General features: G+C 38.4%; 1 protein-coding gene across 2 annotated transcripts in view; it reads right to left on the bottom strand.

Annotated features, from left to right (window-relative positions):
- RIPK2 (receptor interacting serine/threonine kinase 2) overlaps positions 1-18,528 on the bottom strand; it is a 31,481-nt gene extending 12,953 nt beyond the window's left edge. The window contains exons 1-7 of one of the 2 annotated variants that reach the window (XM_055303448.1): positions 17,743-18,528; positions 14,787-14,903; positions 12,979-13,132; positions 10,534-10,689; positions 3,303-3,460; positions 2,568-2,617; positions 1,570-1,731 (exon numbers count right to left, since the gene is read on the bottom strand). In XM_055303448.1, coding sequence (XP_055159423.1) covers positions 1,570-1,731; positions 2,568-2,617; positions 3,303-3,460; positions 10,534-10,689; positions 12,979-13,132; positions 14,787-14,830 — 724 coding nt within the window. In that variant the 5' untranslated portion in view covers positions 14,831-14,903; positions 17,743-18,528. The remainder of the gene's footprint in view (positions 1-1,569; positions 1,732-2,567; positions 2,618-3,302; positions 3,461-10,533; positions 10,690-12,978; positions 13,133-14,786; positions 14,904-17,742) is intronic. The other variant, XM_055303447.1, reaches the window with a different exon arrangement.
- Positions 18,529-20,690: the final 2,162 nt, after the last annotated feature.

The following is a 20,690-nucleotide window of genomic DNA, read 5'->3' as shown; positions in this document are numbered from 1 at the left end:
CTTCCTCAATTTCTTTCAGCAGTGTTCTATAGTTTTTAGGGTATAGATCCTTTACCTCTTTGGTTAGGTTTATTCCTAGGTATCTTATGCTTTTGGGTGCAATTGTAAATGGGATTGACTCCTTAATTTCTCTTTCTTCAGTCTCATTGTTAGTGTATAGGAATGCCATTGATTTCTGGGCATTGATTTTGTATCCTGCCACGCTACCAAATTGCTGTATGAGTTCTAGCAATCTTGGGGTGGAGGCTTTTGGGTTCTCTATGTAGAGTATCATGTCATCGGCGAAGAGGGAGAGTTTGACTTCTTCTTTGCCAATTTGAATGCCTTTAATGTCTTTTTGTTGTCTGATTGCTGAGGCTAGGACTTCCAATACTATGTTGAATAGCAGTGGTGAGAGTGGACATCCCTGTCTGGTTCCTGATCTTAGGGGAAAGGCTCCCAGTGCTTCCCCATTGAGAATGATATTTGCTGTGGGCTTTTCGTAGATGGCTTATAAGATGTCGAGGAAAGTTCCCTCTATCCCTACACTCTGAAGAGTTTTGATCAGGAATGGATGCTGTATTTTGTCAAATGCTTTCTCTGCATCTAATGAGAGGATCATATGGTTCTTGGTTTTTCTCTTGCTGATATGATGAATCACATTGATTGTTTTACGAGTGTTGAACCAGCCTTGTGTCCCGGGGATAAATCCTACTTGGTCATGGTGAATAATTTTCTTAATGTGTGGACCCAGATTTTGAATGAAAAATATATTTCACTGCTTTTTCAGTTAGAAGGAGGATTCCTAGTCTGTGGCTTATCTTTTCACTTTTTTCTTTTTTAAAGATTTTATCTGTTTATTCATGAGAGACGCAGAGAGAGGCAGAGACATAGGCAGAGAGAGAAGTAGGCTCTCTGTGGGGATCCTGATGCGGGACTTGATCCCAGGACCCCGGAATCACACCCTGAGTCACCCAGGCATCTCATCTTTTCACTTTTTCTTAATATCATCTTTTGAAGTACAAAAATTTTCAGTTTTTTTTTAATGCCCAATTCTATTTTTTTCATGGATCTTATTTCTGATGTCTTATAGAAGAGCTCTTTGCTTAACATAAGGTCATAAAAACTTTCACCTAGGTTTACATTTAGATGATGATCCATTCTACCTCTGAAATAAATCTTAATTCTATCTAATTTTTCTATCTAGGATTACCACCTTAGTTAGTAAATTCTTGTGAGAGTCTCTTAGCTGGTCTCTGCTTCCACTCCTGCCCTTACGTCAATTTTCCACATATCAACAAGAATGACCTCTCCAAAACTTAATTAGGTCATGTCATTTCCATATAAAACACACTTTAACGATGTTCCTTTGTAGTTGGAATAAATTTCTAACCTTTTTATGATAGCCAACTGGCTCTCCTTATCTCTCCAATCTCCTCTCATAAAATAAAAACAGCAACTGAATTTAAAAAAAAAAGGAACTTTAAGCTTGCCATCTAACTTGTATAATGTTTCAAGAAATATCTTATTCATAGTATATTCACTTTTTTTTTTTAATTTAAGAGGTCCTGAATAAAACTGTATACTCACTTAAGAAAGATGGTCTTTCATCTGGATTTTGTGCCCATCCACTTTCTATTAGAGAGATCATAAGTGCTCGATGAGGTATATCAAGTGGCAAACTTTCTTCATTAGTGTTTGGTCGATGTCCTTGTGATACACTATACATGATCTGCAAAGGATTGGTGACTTCTGTCAAAACAAATATATTTCATTCATTAGAAATATATTATGATTCAATATATTACTTAAATATATTCTAAAGTCAACCAAATGAAAATGAGGGAAACTTAAAATCTTAGGAGTAATGCATTGCCCCTAAGATTTTAAGATATATATATATATATATATATATTCCCCCCCCCCCTCTCTCTCTATATATATATATTTATAGCCTCTCCTCACCTAATTAATTTTAAGTTTGGTCATATGTCTGATTTGGTCAATGGGCTATGAATAGAAAAGACCTTAGTAGAAATGAGTGGAACCTCGCATAGCCAAGAGTGGCCACTCACACCTACTGTGAATGAGAAATATATATTTATTTTGTAAGCTACTAAGATTCTAAGGTTGTTACACAGCACGCTGACCCATATAATCCTCAAAATAAAGAAACGGACAATGTTATCAGAAAACCTAAAAATTCTTCTTCAATGTTTGCTGGCTGTTATGGAAGAAGCACTAATTAAATTTTCTAATTAAGAGTTTTAGAGCCTGAATTAATCTTAAAAATAAAAGTTCAAAATTTTCATTTTGCAAATAAAACAATGAAGACCCAAGATATTTAGTGGCTTGATCACAGAGGTAAGTACCGTCAGAACAAGTACTAGACTCTATGTATTTCTGACCCTTAATGCAGTATAGTTTCCAATATACAGTGGATTCAGAATTGATAAATTGTTTTCATAGCGTGTTTTCCAAAAAGTGAATGGTAGGCAAATTTAAAATAAGATAGGCTTTATTTATATAGTACTGGATGCGGCCTACCAACATGAAGTCATAGAATGAGGATATGAAAGTACACTTACCTTCAAAAGGCTGTTTTCTGGATAAGACTTCCCATGTGATCACTGCATAGCTGTTTAAGATAAAAATATTACATACAAGACATTATAAACTGACGATGCATAATAAACTAAAACAGCACTGATTTTAAAAGTTGACTGTGGAGATATCATTTTTGCAAGTGATAAGGTAGTGAAATGCTATATAAAGAATCACCATACACAACCAAGATGATGAATATTTACATAGTTTTGTTTTGAAAGGGAATTAATCCAATTTGAAAAATTAGCAAATTACTGCAATAAAATTTTGAAGTTCTATACAAGGATAATAGGATGATTCTTTAATGACCTCTAACTACACAATTCTATTATTCACACAAAATAAAAAGCAATAAAAAAAAAGATGGCCTCATGTAGCTCTATTCTATTGACTTTTTTTTTTTCTGGTCTAAGTACTGTCTCCTTGGTAGTGTTAACTGTTAACCACAGTTTCCCTCCCTCCTCTGTCAATGTCAAATAAGAAAAAAACCTTTTAGTACTATATTATAAATTGACAGAACAAGATACACTTTAAAGATGCCTTCCTTTCAGGTACTTTTACATCATTAAAAAAAATTTAATTTGAAAAATATTAACCACTGTGGCCTCTATTTTTATCACACTTATGAGACATAAGACTAAAAATCACACTTTAAAATGCAGCTTCGAAATTCTGATTAATATTGTTTTTAGACAAGCCAAAGTAATATATTATACCTATATATATCATGCTTGACACTGGCCCTTGATTTTTGTCCAGGTTCATAGTTCTCAGGTGGCATATAGATAATTGTCCCTCCTTCTGGTGAAGATTTACTAGTTCGTGATTGTGAGAGGGACATCATACGCCATTTTGATAAACCAAAATCTGCAATCTGTAAGGGAAAAGAGTAAATAATTGAATTTAAACCTTTTTTTTTCTTTAAAAAAAACAAGAACTGACTCTGTTTGTATTCACTGTATTCAGGTATGAGAGCAGAGAAAAAGTTCTATATTAATGTTTTATTTCTACATATTGTATCAGTTTCTTAATAAATTAAATTCTTGAGTACTGAGCCCAGTAACTCTAGAAGTAATACATACTGACCTGAAGTTCAGCATAATATCACAAATTTTAAAATGGAGGCTGAGTTTTAAAAAACAGCAGTATTTTTTGTCTTAAATTCTGAATGAGCATATATACCAAATAATACTTTTTAAGACAAGTAGTTTTGCGGCGTATGCTGCTACACGTCACAGAGCTGCTAAACTACTGGTATCTAATATGAGTGCCCCTGGGCATTGTTTGCAGCTCAGGTTTATATGTTCTTATTTACGATGTCCTGAAAATAGTAACCTTAAATTCTGAGGTAAGTAAAATTCTAATATAGCAGAGGTCATTATTACATGATTTATGCTTCCCCTAAAAGAATCATATAAAGCATATTTATGTCTATGGCAAAGACTGCTTAAGGAATTATTGGTGACATTTTATACTTTTGATATATCCTCTATGGTTTTGCCTCACTTATAAATTTTGTGCAGATGTCACACAACATCTTATAACTCTCTAACCTTTTAAATAGGTTCCTTTTTTTTTTTAAATTGAAGACAGAATATGAGAACAGAAGCAGTGTTTAAAAGACAAAAGGGTATAGTAAATCTTTAAAAACATTAAATTTAAATTACTTAGACCTTCACGTTGCACAAGTTAGGGTAAACAGAGGGAAATGAACTCTATCCGGTATACCATTTGTGTTTCAATTATTTGGCCCTTATATTTTTCTGCTAGTTTTAGTAGAAGAAAATTTGCTTAGTGTTTAGACGATTTTGATAATAAAAAATATTATGGCCCCACGCTAAAGAGAAGAGATAGACTATATGAATTTTTTCATATATTATTAAAATAAAAGGGAAGTCTAAGGAAAAAAATAGGAAAGACCAAGAGAAAACATGGTGCCAATACATACATGAAGAGCTGGATTGATTCTGAAAAGCAATATACCATGTGGCTAAGAACATGAGTTCTAGAACCTAGATTATTTACATTTATATTCCAATTCTACCGCTTTAACTGTGTGTCAACTTGAGCAAGTTTTTAAATTTTTCTGCGCTTCAGGTTATCCATCTGCAAACTGGGGATGATAACACCATCCACACTGCAGGGTTGTAGTGAGAAAATTAAACAACTTGTTCTAAGCAAAGCACTCAGAATAGTAGTATCACATAATAAGTGATCCTTATGTGTTAAGAATATTAATGTTTTGTATATAGGTTGCTCTTACTCAGTTTAATCTGTTCTTCCCACCTACCCTCTAAAATCAAAATCAGCACTACAGTTGCTAGAATAAAATGCATTACTATGATAAGTAGAGTTTATTTTTATGCTGCAAGTGAAAAAATGCTAAAAAAAAAAAAAAATCTGAGATGTGGTCTCACCTTATACCTGAACCATAATTTGCAAATTCCTGGGCTAAATGTTGGCTTGAACACAGCGTTGTGGAAACTGTATTCCTGAGCTTGCTTCCTATGTGCTCCTTCACCCAAGATTTTCATCTTTGTTTTCAAACCTGACCTAAAAACCTTAATCAGAATTCTCTCTCTCTGAGCTGATTTAGTTTGGTTTTCATGTAGAACTCCACTTTTCCCCTTCATTACAAATATCATTACGAATATTATTATGAAAGGCATGACTCATTAAATTTGGATCTTCAGACAGAAGGAAAAAAATGAATAATGTGAGGGAAGGAATAAGAGTTCTAAGATTTCTTAAGGTCTTGCTAAATTTATCCTTCAGCCATGACGACAGAGAATAAGAATTTACCCATTCTACCTACACAAGATCTTAACATGCGTTTTGAAGCTAAAGGCTTTCTTTTTAAATAAAAAGATGATTTTAAAGATTAGAGGAAATTAAAACACACTACTCATAAAAATCATCCACAACCCTAGCACCCTATTAGAATAGCTATTTTTATTTACATACACTATCCACATCTACTACACTATAAAGTTATTATCAGTAAGAAGTTATGAAGAATAACCCTGAAGTATTCTGGTTTCCACTTAGGACCAACAGAAGAGCAGAGAAACCAAATATGGCATATATAAACATTTTCATTTCAAAGAAGTCTATCACTGGTTCATTTGTATCTAAGGTACACTAATGGACACTTGGCAGATTATCAAACAATGTATTCTTTTTAAAGCAGAAAAGTATCAGTTGACCTTAATCAGGAGTAAATATTTTTCTTTCAGATAACGAACGTTTCTGGTCAACATTCCAGTGAGAAAACTTACTTCAGAAAATGATAGAAAGGTGTCAATTTCCATTTAATTTCATTAAGTATTTTTATTTATTTATTTTTTAAAGATTTTATTTATTTTTTCATGACACAGAAAGAGGGAGAGAGGCAGAGACACAGGCAGAGGGAGAAGCAGGCTCCATGCAGGGAGCCTGACGTGGGACTAGATCCAGGGTCTCCAGGATCAGGTCCTGAGCTGAAGGCAGGCGCTAAACCACTGAGCCACCCGGGCTGCCCATAACTTCATTAATATTTTTAAAGATATTTTGCAATTCATTTAAAGAAGAAGATTCATTTAAGTAACTGCTACTTTTCCATGAGTCAGTGATAAACTTTGACTTTTAAAGGGACATTTATAAAGTAACAAGCAGAGACACATAAGTTGCATGTAAAAGAATGTCGCTAATTTATAGGAATAGTATTACAAAGTTCACAGTTTTGTATGTACTGAGAGTAATAAAAATTATAAAAACTAAACAAAGTCAAATTATTCTAAATTCTATTCATATTAAAGAAAGACCAAGGACATCCTGCTGATCAGTGAAAAGCATTCCCTATTTATTACTTTGCTTTATTTTTCTCTGTTAAGTATAGTTTCCAGACTGAGATGAAGAAAATAAAGTCCAAGGACATTGCTTTAAAAAGTGCAAATCTCAGGTTATTTTATACATATTTCAGGTTATCAAGAATACTTGCAAGTACCTCTACGGTGCTATTAGCGCTCTTTGTGAGACAGAATGGAGGTACTACAGAATATGAGAAAAGTAAATGGTATTCTGACTTTTAAAAAGGAAAAATATAATATTGGCTTTGCAAATCTACTTATTGATAGAGACTATTCTTAATCTTTGCTTTAAAAATTTAGAAAATGCAATAAAAGGTGTATCAGCAGGAATTCATGAAAAACAAATCACATCAGATCAGTGATCAACGTCAGGTCTCGTGTGCTTGGCACAATGCCTTGCACACTACTGCTGCTCCATAAATATTTACTGAATAAAACTATGACCAATTTCATTTCCTGTTTTGACGGCAGTAGCACCATCAAAGAGTAAATGTTTAAACAGTTTGCATATTATAAAACACTTTGTCATTTTATACAACATGCTTGACTATTAAGTTAGCGGGCTTATCTGCTATATACAAAAGATCTGGAATTCATTCATTTGTTTATTCAACAGGTACTTAGTTAATGCTTCAATATGGCACGTACTGAGCAGGTGGCGGTTAATAGACTAAATTTCAATCTTCATGGGGTTTATAGTCTAATTTGGGGAGACGGTCAATAAACACATTAATAAAAAATATTATGACAGATGGTGAAAAATAATATGAAGAAACATAAATCAAGGTACAAAGACATAGAGGAATTGGTTGGGTCATCAGGGAGTTGTCACTCTGAAGAAGGTGGGGGGAGAAGCCAGGAGGACATGTGGGAAGGTAGTCAAGCAAGGTCTTCTCTTAAGGACAAAATGGAACAATATGGGCTGTATTAACAGCTCTCTTAGAAGTATTTAAACAAAATCAATGATTATTCTCCAAAAGGGCTGGTTAAGGATTGATATTGACCTGGAGGGAGGTTCTGAGCACCATGTTGTGTGGCTCTGATCTGAGTTCTGTCCTAGTTAATATTTAAACATGGCTTAAAGATACAAAAACCAGCTAATTAAATCTGAGGAGGACACAAAGCTGGAAGACAAAGTTGAAGCCCTTGGGCTACAGAAATAATACTGAAAAAGATCTTAAGAGGCTGAAGTGATTACTCATATCTAACAAGATAATGTCCAGAAAGTATTCTGGCAAAGTACATGATTGGGAGATGTGGCTTAAGCAACACTATCTGAACAAAAGAGCTTCTCAGGGTTTGTTGATGCTGAGCCCAATTTAAATGTTGTGATATAACCCCCCCCCCCAAAAAAAAGCCAATGAATCATGAAGTATTAAGCAAAGTGTTTAGGGACCAGGGAAAACACATCCATTTAACTCTACATTCATCGGGTCACATCAGGAGATTTTGTTCCGTTGTGAGGATAAAAATTTAATGGAGATTTAAACACAGAAGGATCTGGATAGCACCTGCAATTAAAATCCACATATTAAGGAAATTGGTTCAAAGAACTATGGATGTTCAGAAAAGAGCAAAACACAAGTGTATGTGAGGGGCAGGGGTATTACAGCCGTCTCTGAACATTGAGAGGGCTGTGATATGGAAGGAGAATTGGACTTACTCAGTTCATCACAAAGAATAGAACTAGGACCCATGGATGGAAACAAGGGGAAGATGTTTTGATTGATCATATAAGAAAATGTTGCAATCATTTAAGTATGGATATTAAGACTCCCCGGTCATAGGATAGCTCCCTTGGGAGACAAGGGTCTATAGTGAGGATTCAGGGACTTGCTGACCATGAAGGCATTTCTATTTGTGTGGTTTTTATTGCCAATGTAATAGACTAGTTTTCTTTTTTTTTCTTTCTTTTCTTTCTTTCCTTCCTTCCTTCTTTTTTTTTGTAATACCAAGGTGGCAGTTTGCTTTTTTTCCTTTCCCTTTCCATTTTATTCTAGGAAGAGGAAGTGCCTTTAACAGAGGCTTCTTTTTTTTTTTTTAACTTTTCTCACATTTTTTGTACCAATTTTTCTATTGTTCCAACTTCCTTGTGATTTTTTTCTTTGGATGACTTTTGATATTTACAGTAATCTTCAGTTAATATATATATTATTATAAGAAGTGTACCGAAATAATATAAAAACAAAGTGAGTTACACTTAGTATTAGTTACATAGCAACTACTTTTTATTTGCTGTCATCAGTTAGATATAGGGTAAACTATGAAATCACTATTGGATCTGGTGCCTTTAAGGCACCTAAATCTTATGCTTTATACAAAAGTTCATTCAAAGTAGTTCCTAGGGGCACCTGGGTGGCTCAGTGGCTTGACTGTCTGCCTTTGGCTCAGGTCGTGATCTCCGGGTCCTGGGATCAAGACCTGCATCAGACTCTGTGGAGGGACCCTGTTCCTCTCCCTGCCTATGTCTCTGCTTCTCTCTCTGTGTCTCTCATGAGTAAATAAACAAAACCTTAAAAAAAAAAAAAAAAAAAGTAAATCCTAGATTTAAGTGTAAAACATAAAACTCTAAACTTTTAGAAGATAACATAGAAGAAAATCTTCAATATCTATGGCTTGATAAAGGCTACTTAGATGTGACAGCAGAAAAGTATCATAAAGGAAAAAAAAACCCCAAATATATTAGACTTCATCAAAATGAAAATTTCCCTTTGTGAAAGACCCTCTTAAAAGGATGAAAAGAACAAACTACCAACTGGGAGAAAATATTTGCGAACTACGTATCTGATAAAGAGTTCATATCTAAAAAAAAATCTAAAGAACTCTCTACACACAATAGTAAAAATCTAAAGGATCCAACTTGAAAACAGGCTTAAGACACGGAGAAACATTTCACTGAAAAGGATATATAGATAGCAAATGAGAAAATGTTCAACATCATTAGCCATTAGGAAAATGGGATTAAGACTATGATAAGCTATCACTATATATCTACTATTTACAGTGCTAAAATAAAAAACTGTGACAATACCAAATGCTGGTGAGGATATGGGAAAACCTAGGTCTATCATACATTGCTGGTAGGATGTATAAACTATTATTCTATAAATAAACTAAACTATAATAATAAACTAAACTATAAATATTCTAGAGAAAATAGTTTAGTAGTTTTCTAAAAAACTAAACAAACCCTTATCCAGCAGTTGCAGTTCGTGGACACTTATCTAGAGGAATGAAAACTTACGTTCACTCAAAAAGTTGCACAGGATTGTTCATAGTTTTATTGTAACTTCTAAAGATTGTAAACAATACAAATATCTTGCAGTAGGCGGATAGTTAAAACAACTTTGGTATACACATACCATGAATACTACTAATAAAAAAGAACCCATTATTGACATAAGCCAACAATTTAGATGGATCTCAAAGATATTATGCTAAGAAACAAAGCTGATCTCAAACCATCACATACTGTATGATTCCATTCATGCAGCATTTTCAAAATGACAATATCATAGAGATGGAGAACAGATTAGTGGTCTTGTCAGTGGTTAGGGATATTGGAAGGGAGGAGATGAGTGTGAATATAAAGGGGCAGCATGACTGATATTTTTGTGGTGATGGAATAGTGCTGTATCTTGATTGCTGTGATGGTCACACACGTGATAAAGTAACACAGAAACTACATACATGCATTGTACCAATGTCAAAATTCTGGACGTGAAATGGTACTATAATTAGGTGTGATGTAACCACTGGCAGAAACTAAGTGAAGGGTTGACTGGATCTCTGTATTATCACTGCAACTTCCTGTGAATCTGTAATTGCGAAATTAAAAAAAAAAAAAAAAGGTTCACTTGATAATTTCAGTGAAGGACAAAATGAATTTGTAATTTGTACCATGATTCTATGTGCCTCTGGAGTCTAGGAATAACTAAGCCACTGCAGCTGGAAGAAGGGACACCGAAAAAAAGAATTACAGGCTTCGGAAAAGGGAGAGAGATTAAATTGGCTAGGTAGAGAAAAAAACTCTAAGAAGTCTTTAAAACTATTCATCTCAAGGATGCAGATAAACTTTTTTTTTTTTTAAGTTAATTACCTTAACATGGAATTCATTATCCAATAAGATATTTTGAGTCTTCAAGTCATGATGTAGTAGAGGAGGATTCATATTGTGCAGATAGTTTACCCCTAGTGCAATTTCATGCAGGATACGAAATCTCAGTGGCCAAGCAACATCAGGATATTCTGTTTTCTTCATATACATGAAAATAAACAAAACTAAAAATAAGTGACCATATTCATCACATTTCAATTTAGAAAATCAAATATTCCACGTGGAAATATAGTATAAACAGAGATCAAGACATGTTTAGTTTTATTACATAGTATCACGGTATCAATTTGACATTATTTAACATTCATGTTATCTTATTTTTAGAAAAAATAATGATGACTTTATAGTACTGATATTTCCTTTTAGTTTGTGTTGGCTATATAATCACATGCTATTGGCTCTTCTTTTTTTATTTAACACGGTTTTCAATTTTTTTTTTCCACATATGCCTATACTCACACCTATCTCTCATTCTATGGTTTTTATCAAGTAACCTATATGTACATACACAAACATACACAACATTTGTTTCTAGTATATACCAAACCATTAATTCAAAATTTATGTTAATTTTCCCATTGACATCATACTTTAGTTATAACAGTCCAATGATTAAATCAAATCAATTAAAATTATGGCCATATTATATTTATTAAACATGAATATCTCCTACTTCTTATCATATACTTTTTGTTTCCTAGCTTGAACACTTAGCCTTTGGGAATTTTGCTTTTGTGAATGAGACAAAAGACTACCTTTATTTCTAAGTGTATGTAATATAGACATATTTAAAATATATGATTTGTATTTGATTTGTATTTCCCGGTACTTACACGTGATGTTCACCTGAACTTCTGAACATAAAAGTTATGTAGCTTCCCAGAAGAATGAACATACTCAGAAAAATTAGATACTTTGAGGAGATGTGACATTAAACTATTAGGCACCAAGCTATTGGCTATATTCTAAATGACATGAAAAAGTATGCCTTTACTGAAAGCTCAAATCTGTTCTTGAGAATCTTTTCTGTGAATGGGTAAGCTTATGGTTTACTGATTAACCTGGTGTTTACATTTGTATTTTGATTTTTTTTTTTTTCAGCACTCTTCTTAGGGTTGGGGAGACGACTTCGAGATACATCCCACTCTAATAATACAACACAGGAAACCAAAAGAAATACATTACTTCCTCTGCTATACACAGACCTCTATCCCAGTAACTGAATCTTTTAGTTTGTACAAAGGTAATTTTCTTCCGAAAATTATGTAGTTCAAAGGAGTAATGAGCCTCTGTGATCATAGAGACAGTAGTAGAACGCTCACTCTATATGCTATGATTCCTTCTGGGAGTTGGTAGTCCCCTGAAGCAGTCTCTATAGCTTCTAGTGGGCTGCAATTTTGGATATCAGAGTATCTAATGGGTATTGGGGTATGGGAAGAAAATATGAGAATTTATACTTATATTCATTTTTTTTTAAAAAAGGAAATTGTGCTAAGTGATATTTGTGTCTTGGTTGCTGTGATAGTTATACAAATCTTATACATGGACAATAGTCCTCGTCTCAAATGGTCTCCTCATTAATAGGAAGTGATGTACTCAGAAATAAAGAGGAAGTCATTCCATGAGTGGCTGACAGTGGTGCCCACTCTCCCTTGTTTGCTTACAGAACATTGTGAAGTATCAGAATTTAGGAGCATCTACTAATAGGATTTTACGGATTATGATACCAGGTTTTAACTAAACCCTCACAAAATAGACCAAGTAAATTTAAAAAATTATTTCTTAAGAGAAACTGCAGGCTGCAGGTAATATTAATAAGATCAAGCAAATACATAGTTTGAGAATAAGGATCTACAAATTTTCTTACTGGTAAGAATGAGGACCCACCCCTCCAGTTAGCTTACTGACGGGATTCCCAATCAAAGCCAGAGTAACTGGTACTGTGGCAAGAAGGTAAATGGCTCATGCCATTGAGTACCGATGTATTTGGTAGTCAGAGTCAGATTTACTAGGCCTATTCAGAACTTTATGGAATGGTACTACTAACATTTAATTTGAATCCTAAATTGTTTTTAACATAAAACCTGGCTTAATTAACAGATGATTATATCGTGTGCAGAGTTTATCTTTTCTCTCTTCCTCTCCTACCTCTGTAACTATACTGGAATTCAGTTTAAACTTCAGGAAGAAGTTTAAGCTATTTAAGCAAAATAGCTTCAGTCTTGCAGAATGTGAGGTCTGACTCCATGGTATTTTTAACAACACAAAAAAAGCCATAAACTGTGTAACTTTACCACTGTCATTGTTTTCCATTATTTTTATTTTGACTCATCTATATCTCTCCAAAAAATCTGGTCATCTGTAAAACCAAAACACTAGATAGCTTCAAAAATAGAATCATAGCTTCTGGAAATGCACAATACTTACCCTGTGTAGGAGTTCATTTAATGATCCATTTGGCATGTATTCCGTAACTATTCCCAAAAATTCAGGCTCATTGCAAATTCCCAAAATTGGAAGAATGTAACTAAATCTAGCTTTGTGTAAAATTTCAGCTTCTCTTAAAACATCATTTCTTTCACTAAAGAAAGAAAATGTATAATTATTTCAAAGTAATGAAAAATATACAATAATCATACCAATAACATTAAGACTAGATTTTTTTCCTAATTGACCTCGTGTAAATTATATAACTTCCCTGTCCCTTTATTTCTTTGTATTTAAAGTAGGGGTGATACTTGTCCTATACATTCCACAGGTCTGTTTAGAGACCATACTAACTTCTCTGAGCCAGTGACAGAAAAAGGTGCTATACACATGTTATCATTATTGTACTCTCCTACGAAAGGGAAAAGACACAATATTTGAGTAACTATAAAGTCTATCTATATTAGGATGGTTGCTGTTTGAATTAAAGCTTATGTTGTACTAGAATATTGTATTTGATTAGAGTATTATATTGAATTTCATGGCTGCATACCACATATATTTTTTCTAGAATATTTAAATAATACATTTAAATGTTGTAGATTTAAATGACTAGATGATAATAGTTGCATAAGGGTCAAAAATGCTTAGAAATTATACAGTGGAACTCAGGAAAAGCACACTTAGAACAGGTAAGTGCTTATAACAGATCCCTGGGGTAACTCTGGATCCCAGGTTCATTTGCTCATTCATTCATAAAACCAATAAATATTGAACATTTATTATGAATAAAGAACTATGCTCAACATTATGGAGAATATAAATATAGTCTGTGTCCTCAAGCTGCCAAGAAACCTTTTAAGAAAAATACCTATTGCGGTTTTGATTTGCATTTCCCTGATTAGTGATGCCGAACACCTTTTCATATATACCTACTGTCCATTTGTAGGTCTTCCTCGGATGTGTTAATTGTCATGATCTTGGTAATCATGCCACAGTGTATATCAAATCATCATGTTGTCCACTTCTAACATACATGATTACATCTGTCAATTATCCCGCAATAAAGTAAAAAAAAAAAAAAAGCAAGCAAGCAAGCAAGCAAGCAAATGAATAAACAGAGAACTATGGGGAACTCAGAAAAAGCAGTAAACCTTGGGCTAGGGGAGCTGACAGTCTTTAGAATATCAAACATTGGTAAAAGGGCAGCCAAGATGGATGTGGCCTCCAAGAAGGGAGGACTCTGCCTTTCTTTTTTGTCCATGTGTCTCCAGGACCTGAAACAGGGCCTGGCACCTGACAGATATCTAATAAACTATGTACCAGATGTATTCAAAGAAGTTACAGTGACGGTTGTGTTTAGAAAATGGTAAATTGTTCGATACGAATCAGGATACATCATAGAACATATGAAAGGAAGGGAAATGAATAGAGTAGGCTGGAGCCTCATCGCAGAGCCCTAAAGCCAGGTGAGGGTGTTTACACTTTATTTGATAGTCAGCAAATTGTGATTGCAGGTTTTTGAGCAGGGTAATGACATGAGCAGGACAAACGTTTAGGATGATTAGCTTGGCCAAAGGACGTAGGGTCAGCAGAAGCGGGCAGAGTGTAGAAGTTCGGTGTTAGGATGTTACAATACTAACTGAGATGTGAAGGAATGAGAATCTGAAACTATAAAGGTCTCAGTGAAAATGTTAAGAAAAACACTAGCTCAACAGAATGCCCAGGGTGTGGTGACTAAGGTAGACATAATAATAAAAATAAAAATGAAAAAAAGCAAAGGAATTGGAAATGTCACTGGTTTTTACCATGGATGGAGGTGTTGGTAGCAGCAGTAACAGAATAGAAACATCTCCAGGAGAAGGTTATTGAGTAAGCGATGATGATTAGTTGGTGCTTAAACCACTCAAGCTCTGGATGAATGGCTGTTGAAATAAGAAAACAACAGACACTCCACACCAGACCAGGAGGCTTGCTTTAAAAGCAAATGAAAAGCAAAATAAAGCGAAAAATCTTAAGTCATGTCCGTTCTGAATAGATAATATATTCATACGTTTTAAAATTAAAGAGTTCCAAGAGGTCCTAAAGTAAAAAGCTTTTTCCTTCTCCCTTTCTTCAGCCACTTAACACCCCAATTGTGAGGCAACCAGTGATATGTTTATGAGACCTGTCTTGATTAAACTTATCTTCTTTAAATTTAAGGAGTTCTGTGATTGCCTCAAAAGATGGAAGTCAACAAGAGCTACATCTTACTGTTCAGCATACTGCAGACAGAGAACGGATTTGAAAATTTCTAGGAAAAAAAAAAGAAAATTTCTAGGTATACTGGAAAAAAAAAACCACTATAGAGAGAGCATGCTGGCGAAGTCTCAGTGATACTTAATATACCTGTTCTTTCTTACATTAAGAGTATCAGGCATTCTTCCTTCTATTGTGATCCTATTATGCGTCAGCCACTTTATATGCACTAGCACCCAAACACCAACCTTCTAGAGCTGGTTACCTTATCACCCCTTTAAATGAGGGCACTGAGGCTCAGATACATTAGAAAGGCCTTCTCTATAAGGCCGACATTAAATGGCAGGGTTGCAATCAGGTTTGAATTGCAGTTGTGGGACCCAAAGCCTGTGTTCTTTCCATTCCACTGCTTGATGGGAGAAAGGAAAGGATCAAGGAAAGTTCTTGAAGTCAGATTTCGGGAAGACTGAGTGAGTGGCAAAACCGAAAAAGCCAAAAATAAATAGGTCTAAGACAGGCTTTTATATTTCTAAAAACAAAAAAAAAAATGTAAAATACAACTTTTTAGAGGCATATCACCAAAATTACCCAAATCAAAATTTCAGTCGCAGGGTGTTTGAACAACTGATGAGACTCATCTACACAGAAAGAGTCAGGAGATGGTAGGGGAAGGCCCACTCACTGGGCAGAAGTCACTAAAATAAGAACACATAACTGCACATAAACTTGTTTTTCTTTTCCTTCCTTCCTTCTTTTTTTCTTTTCCCTTTCTTTTCTTTTCTTCTTTTCTCTCTCTTTCTGAACAATGCAAACATTTTCCACACCGGAGCCAAAGTACATACAATTATTATTCCCACTTTATAAGTGAGTAAATGGACACCCTGTGAGTCAACTGCATAGCTCAGTCCAATGCTCAGATTGCATAAATACTGTGAATGCTAAGATCTTAGGTAACAGGTAGGGGAAAGAACCTGATGCAATAATGTCAAAGGATTTAACTGGTCCTTACGGCCTCTTTGACCACAGAATTCCCTACCAATTTTTTTTTTTTTTTTTTTTTTAAATTTTTTTTTATTTATTTATGATAGTCACACACAGAGAGAGAGAGAGAGAGAGAGAGAGAGAGAGAGAAGCAGAGACACAGGCAGAGGGAGAAGCAGGCTCCATGCACCGGGAGCCCGACGTGGGATTTGATCCCGGGTCTCCAGGATCGCGCCCTGGGCCAAAGGCAGGCGCTAAACCGCTGCGCCACCCAGGGATCCCAGAATTCCCTACCAATTTACTGAAGAGTTTTAGGTTATGAAAATTGTTGATAAGAATAGAAAAGGGAACCCCCTCTTCATTCCTTTGATCTCAAATAGCACACAACTGGGATACACTGAACCCTTGAGGAGCAGCATCCAAGATGGGCAGATCAATTTGCTGTAGAATACGTAACGGGGCCATCAGGGTTAGTTACCCATAGATTTTCATAGCTGATTCTAAAATACTATCACCCTTTCTAACCAATCACCACCCTTCAAACTTGACTACATACACGTACCCACCTTTGCCCAGCACTTGCCCCACAGAACTCAAGGCCCAGGTGAAACAGACACCACATCTTATCTAACACAAGACCTGGATTGTGATCATATAAAGAGTGGGAACAATTTCTAGAGGTGTCTCAAATTTACTGTGAGATCTCACCCATCTAAGCCTGATAGAAAGCAAAGAAAAGCTACAGGCTGATGAAAGCCCCATAAATTCACAGGGCTGAAGCTGAGGAATTTATCTGTCATAGGATACTAACGGCCCCTGACCAGACACCCGGCATGATGAATTGGGATATTAGGTAGGTGGGGGGGGGGGGGGGGGGGAGAGGAGGATGTTGCAATCATGGATGTTAACTCACTAAGGACTGAATGCAGGGCCTGGGAGAATGGAAGGAAAATATGCAAGACCAATGACTCCAGGAAGGAAAACACGCAAGACCAATGCCTAGACCCACTGACCAACAGGCTGGATCACAGGGCAATGGCAAGAGGACTGAGATGCTTCTCTGGAAACAGAAGCTGCTGGCTCTCCCTGACAACCTAGACGGTGCACGGAGATTGTTCCAGGATGCGAGTGGCATTCAGAACTCCTGGAACAATACGATTCAGCGCATTGTTCGCAAACTAATACCCACACGTCCTCTGGGGGACCAGGCCTCCCTGGCCGAGAGGAGAAACTGAAGCGAGTGGAGCGTGGAACCTAAACTTTCAGGACTCTACGTAATAATCCACAAACCAAGCCAAACCCACCGCAGCCCCACACCGAAGCACCCCGGCTTTTGGCGTCTGGAGGGAGGGAGCCCAGGACTGGGAGGGAAGGAGGAGACGCAGAGGGCAGCGGAGAGGGCAGAGGAAGGCGACGGAAGCATCTCCAGGGAAGCCGGTGCCCCCCCCCGCCCCCGTCCCCGCGCAAGGCCCGAGCCCCGGAGGGCTGCCTGGAGGCGGCGGGGCTGCAGAGCTGGCTCGCCCGGGGCTCCGCGGGGCGCCCTACCTGTCGCGCAGCGCGCTGTGGATGTGCAGCTGCTTCACGGCCACCTGCACGCGCCAGTCCGCGTGGCGGGCGGACGACACGGTGCCCGACGCGCCGCGGCTCAGGTAGCGCAGGTCGGCGAGCTTGCGGCAGGGGATGGTGGGCAGGGCGCTGCGGGGGCCCTCCCGGCTCATGGTCGCGGGCGCGGCCGCTCGGGGTGTGCCCGCCGCGGCGGAGGCTTCCGGAGAGGCTCGGGGGCGCCGCGCTCGGGCGGGGGGCCGGGAGCTGGGGGCGGGAGCCGGGGGCGGGAGCGGGAGCTGGAGCTGGGGAGGGGGCGGGAGCTGGAGCTGCGGAGGGTGCGGGGGCTGGGCCGGTGGCTGGAGCCGGGGAGGGGGCGGGAGCCGGGGGCTGGAGCTGGAGCTGGGGAGGGGTGCGAGAAAGGGGGAGGAGGCGGGAGCGGGAGCGGGAGCCGGAGAGAGGGGCGGGGGCTGGAGCCGGAGCTGGGGCCGGAGCCGAGGCTGGAGCGGGAGCTGGGGCGGGAGCTGGGGAGGCGGAGCGGGAGCCGGGGAGGGGGCTGGAGCGAGAGCCGGGGCTGGACCAGAGCGAGAGCCGGACGGGAACGGGAGGCGGAGCGGGAGCCGGAGCCGGAGCCCGATGGCAGCCGGAGCCGGAGCCGGAGCCGGGGCGGCCGGGCCCTTCCCGCGGCGGGGCACTAGGTGCCGGGGCAGCCCATGCCCCGCGCGGCGCACGCCAGCCGCCGCTGTCCCGCAGCCCGAGTGGACTCCTCTTCCCGGGGCCGCCGGCCGCTCTGCGGCGCCTGCGCGTCGAGGCGGCGCCCCTCCCTCCCCGAGCTTCCCCCGTGACGTCAGCGGCGGGCCCCGGGCGGGGGGGAGGGGGAGGGGGACGTCTGCATCACGTGGGGCGGCGCCCTCGCTCGGGGCGACACCTGCGGCGGGGCGGGGCGGGGGCCGCTTGTCCTCCCTCCGCCGGAGGAAGGTTCCTCGCAGCCGGCAGCTCGCGGGCCGAAGGGCCAACGGGGCCTCCCCGGGGAGGGAGCGCGCGGGACCCGGGGCCGTGGGGGGCGGGGGGGCGGGGCGCGGCTGCCGCCTGTGCGCCTGCGCGGGGAGTGGGCGGGGGAGTAGGCGGGGCGGGGCGGGGCGAGGGCTCAGGTCTCCTGCCCACCTGGACGCCGCACCTGGGCTCCGGGCTCCGCTCGGGTGCTCCTCTCCTAGGGACCTACTTTTCTATCTTTCTCTTTATTTTTCTTCTCTCTATCGTCCATAACTCTATGGAGGTGGAAAAAGTGACTTTGGGAAGTCAGTCCCTCTGGCTCCAGGTAAGACTGCGAAAATTCCCTTCTCATTCCCGAAGAACTGGGAAGAATGCAGCTCATTTTTAGTGTCCACCCCCAAACAACCAAACATCTTTCCTTTAAAACAAAACAAAACAAAACAAAAAAAACATAGAACAAACACTTTCCTACTTGGATGATTATTTTGTAGCGCGTGAGTGCAAATATTGGATATAACACTAAGTGCATCCTGGGCATTTTAATGAATTCTAAGACCCCAACAATAAGGAATGCTTGCCTTCGATGGGGGATTTCTGTCAGCAGACAACAAATGTTTCCTGTACTTTTGTGTTGCCTGAAAGGAGACTAGCAATGTTACATTTTACAATACTAGGAAGTTGTAATGAGACATTGTCTTAAAATTTTGGTCATTTACAATAAAATATTTAGTATTAAAGATACAGTATGATACCCTGTGCTTTATTGCTTAATACATTTTTTGCTACAAAAAGTGCTCAGAAAACTTTTCCCATTCATTCATTCATTCTTCCAGTGACTTAATAAACTAAGAGTTCCAAAAAAAGAACAAAAAATAATAGGAAGCGAAGAAACGATCGAAACAATAATTCAAGAAGTTTTGGCAGGACCAAAGGACAGGGGTCTCCCTATTGAAAGGGCCCCCAATACACACAGTGGATGTAAAAAGACGTATATGGAAGCACATCATTAAAAAGGTCAGAACCCTGAGAATAAATAGGAGATTCTACAAGTTTTCAGGAGGAAAAAACAAGGATAAAATGATGGGGATTAGATTTTTCAACAATAACACTTTTATGCTAAAACTCAGTGAAGTGAAATTTCTTCAAATTCTAAAAGACAGTAACTTCCAAACAATTCTACAGTCAGCCAAACTATCAAGTATAAGGGCAGAATAAAAAATGTTTTCACATATAGAAAGATGCAAATGTTTTCTTTCCTTCTATCTACTTTTTTTTTCTTGAAAGAAAGCTACTGGAGGATGTGCTCCAAGAAAACATGGGCATAAATCACGAAAGAGAAAGACATAGGATCCAGAAAACAGGACCAGGAGAATGTGAAGGTAACACCCAACATTTCACAGAATTAGCATCCTTTTTTTTTTTTTTTAATTTTTATTGGATCATGGAGATGGCCGACTCCAAGAGAGTACTCCAGTTAGAATGATAGATTTCATAGATGATCTACTCTTGCAATTTTGGGAGATTATATTCATAGATGTTTGATAGATCTAAGGAAATATGTGATAAAAATTGGAGAGAGGACTTACAAAAATCTAAATGCAAAGCAATTGTTACTTCTGTGAGAGATAAAAATACAGAAACAGAAACAACATTTTGACAGGCTGGCTGGCGTTGGTGCAAAGGACAAGTGTTTTCAGAACTTTTATCATAGTGGTATAGTATGAATCCCCAAGGTGAAGAGCTCCAGGAGCATGACGCATAGAAATCTACAAAATTTATATTTTAATTACATTGCTTAAAAATAAGTAATATATGCACACGGTTCAACATTAAAAAGGATAAAACAGATAATCCCATGAAAAACTGGGCTGAAGACCTAGACACCTCACAAAAGGGGGTATCTAAATAGCAAATAGCAAATGAAGGAGTTAAGGTGCTCAATACTGTTAGTTATCAGG

Source organism: Nyctereutes procyonoides, unplaced genomic scaffold (genome assembly GCF_905146905.1).
Source record: "Nyctereutes procyonoides isolate TBG_1078 unplaced genomic scaffold, NYPRO_anot_genome, whole genome shotgun sequence".
Taxonomy (NCBI): Eukaryota; Metazoa; Chordata; class Mammalia; order Carnivora; family Canidae; genus Nyctereutes; species Nyctereutes procyonoides.
This window is presented reverse-complemented; position numbering and strand designations above follow the sequence as displayed.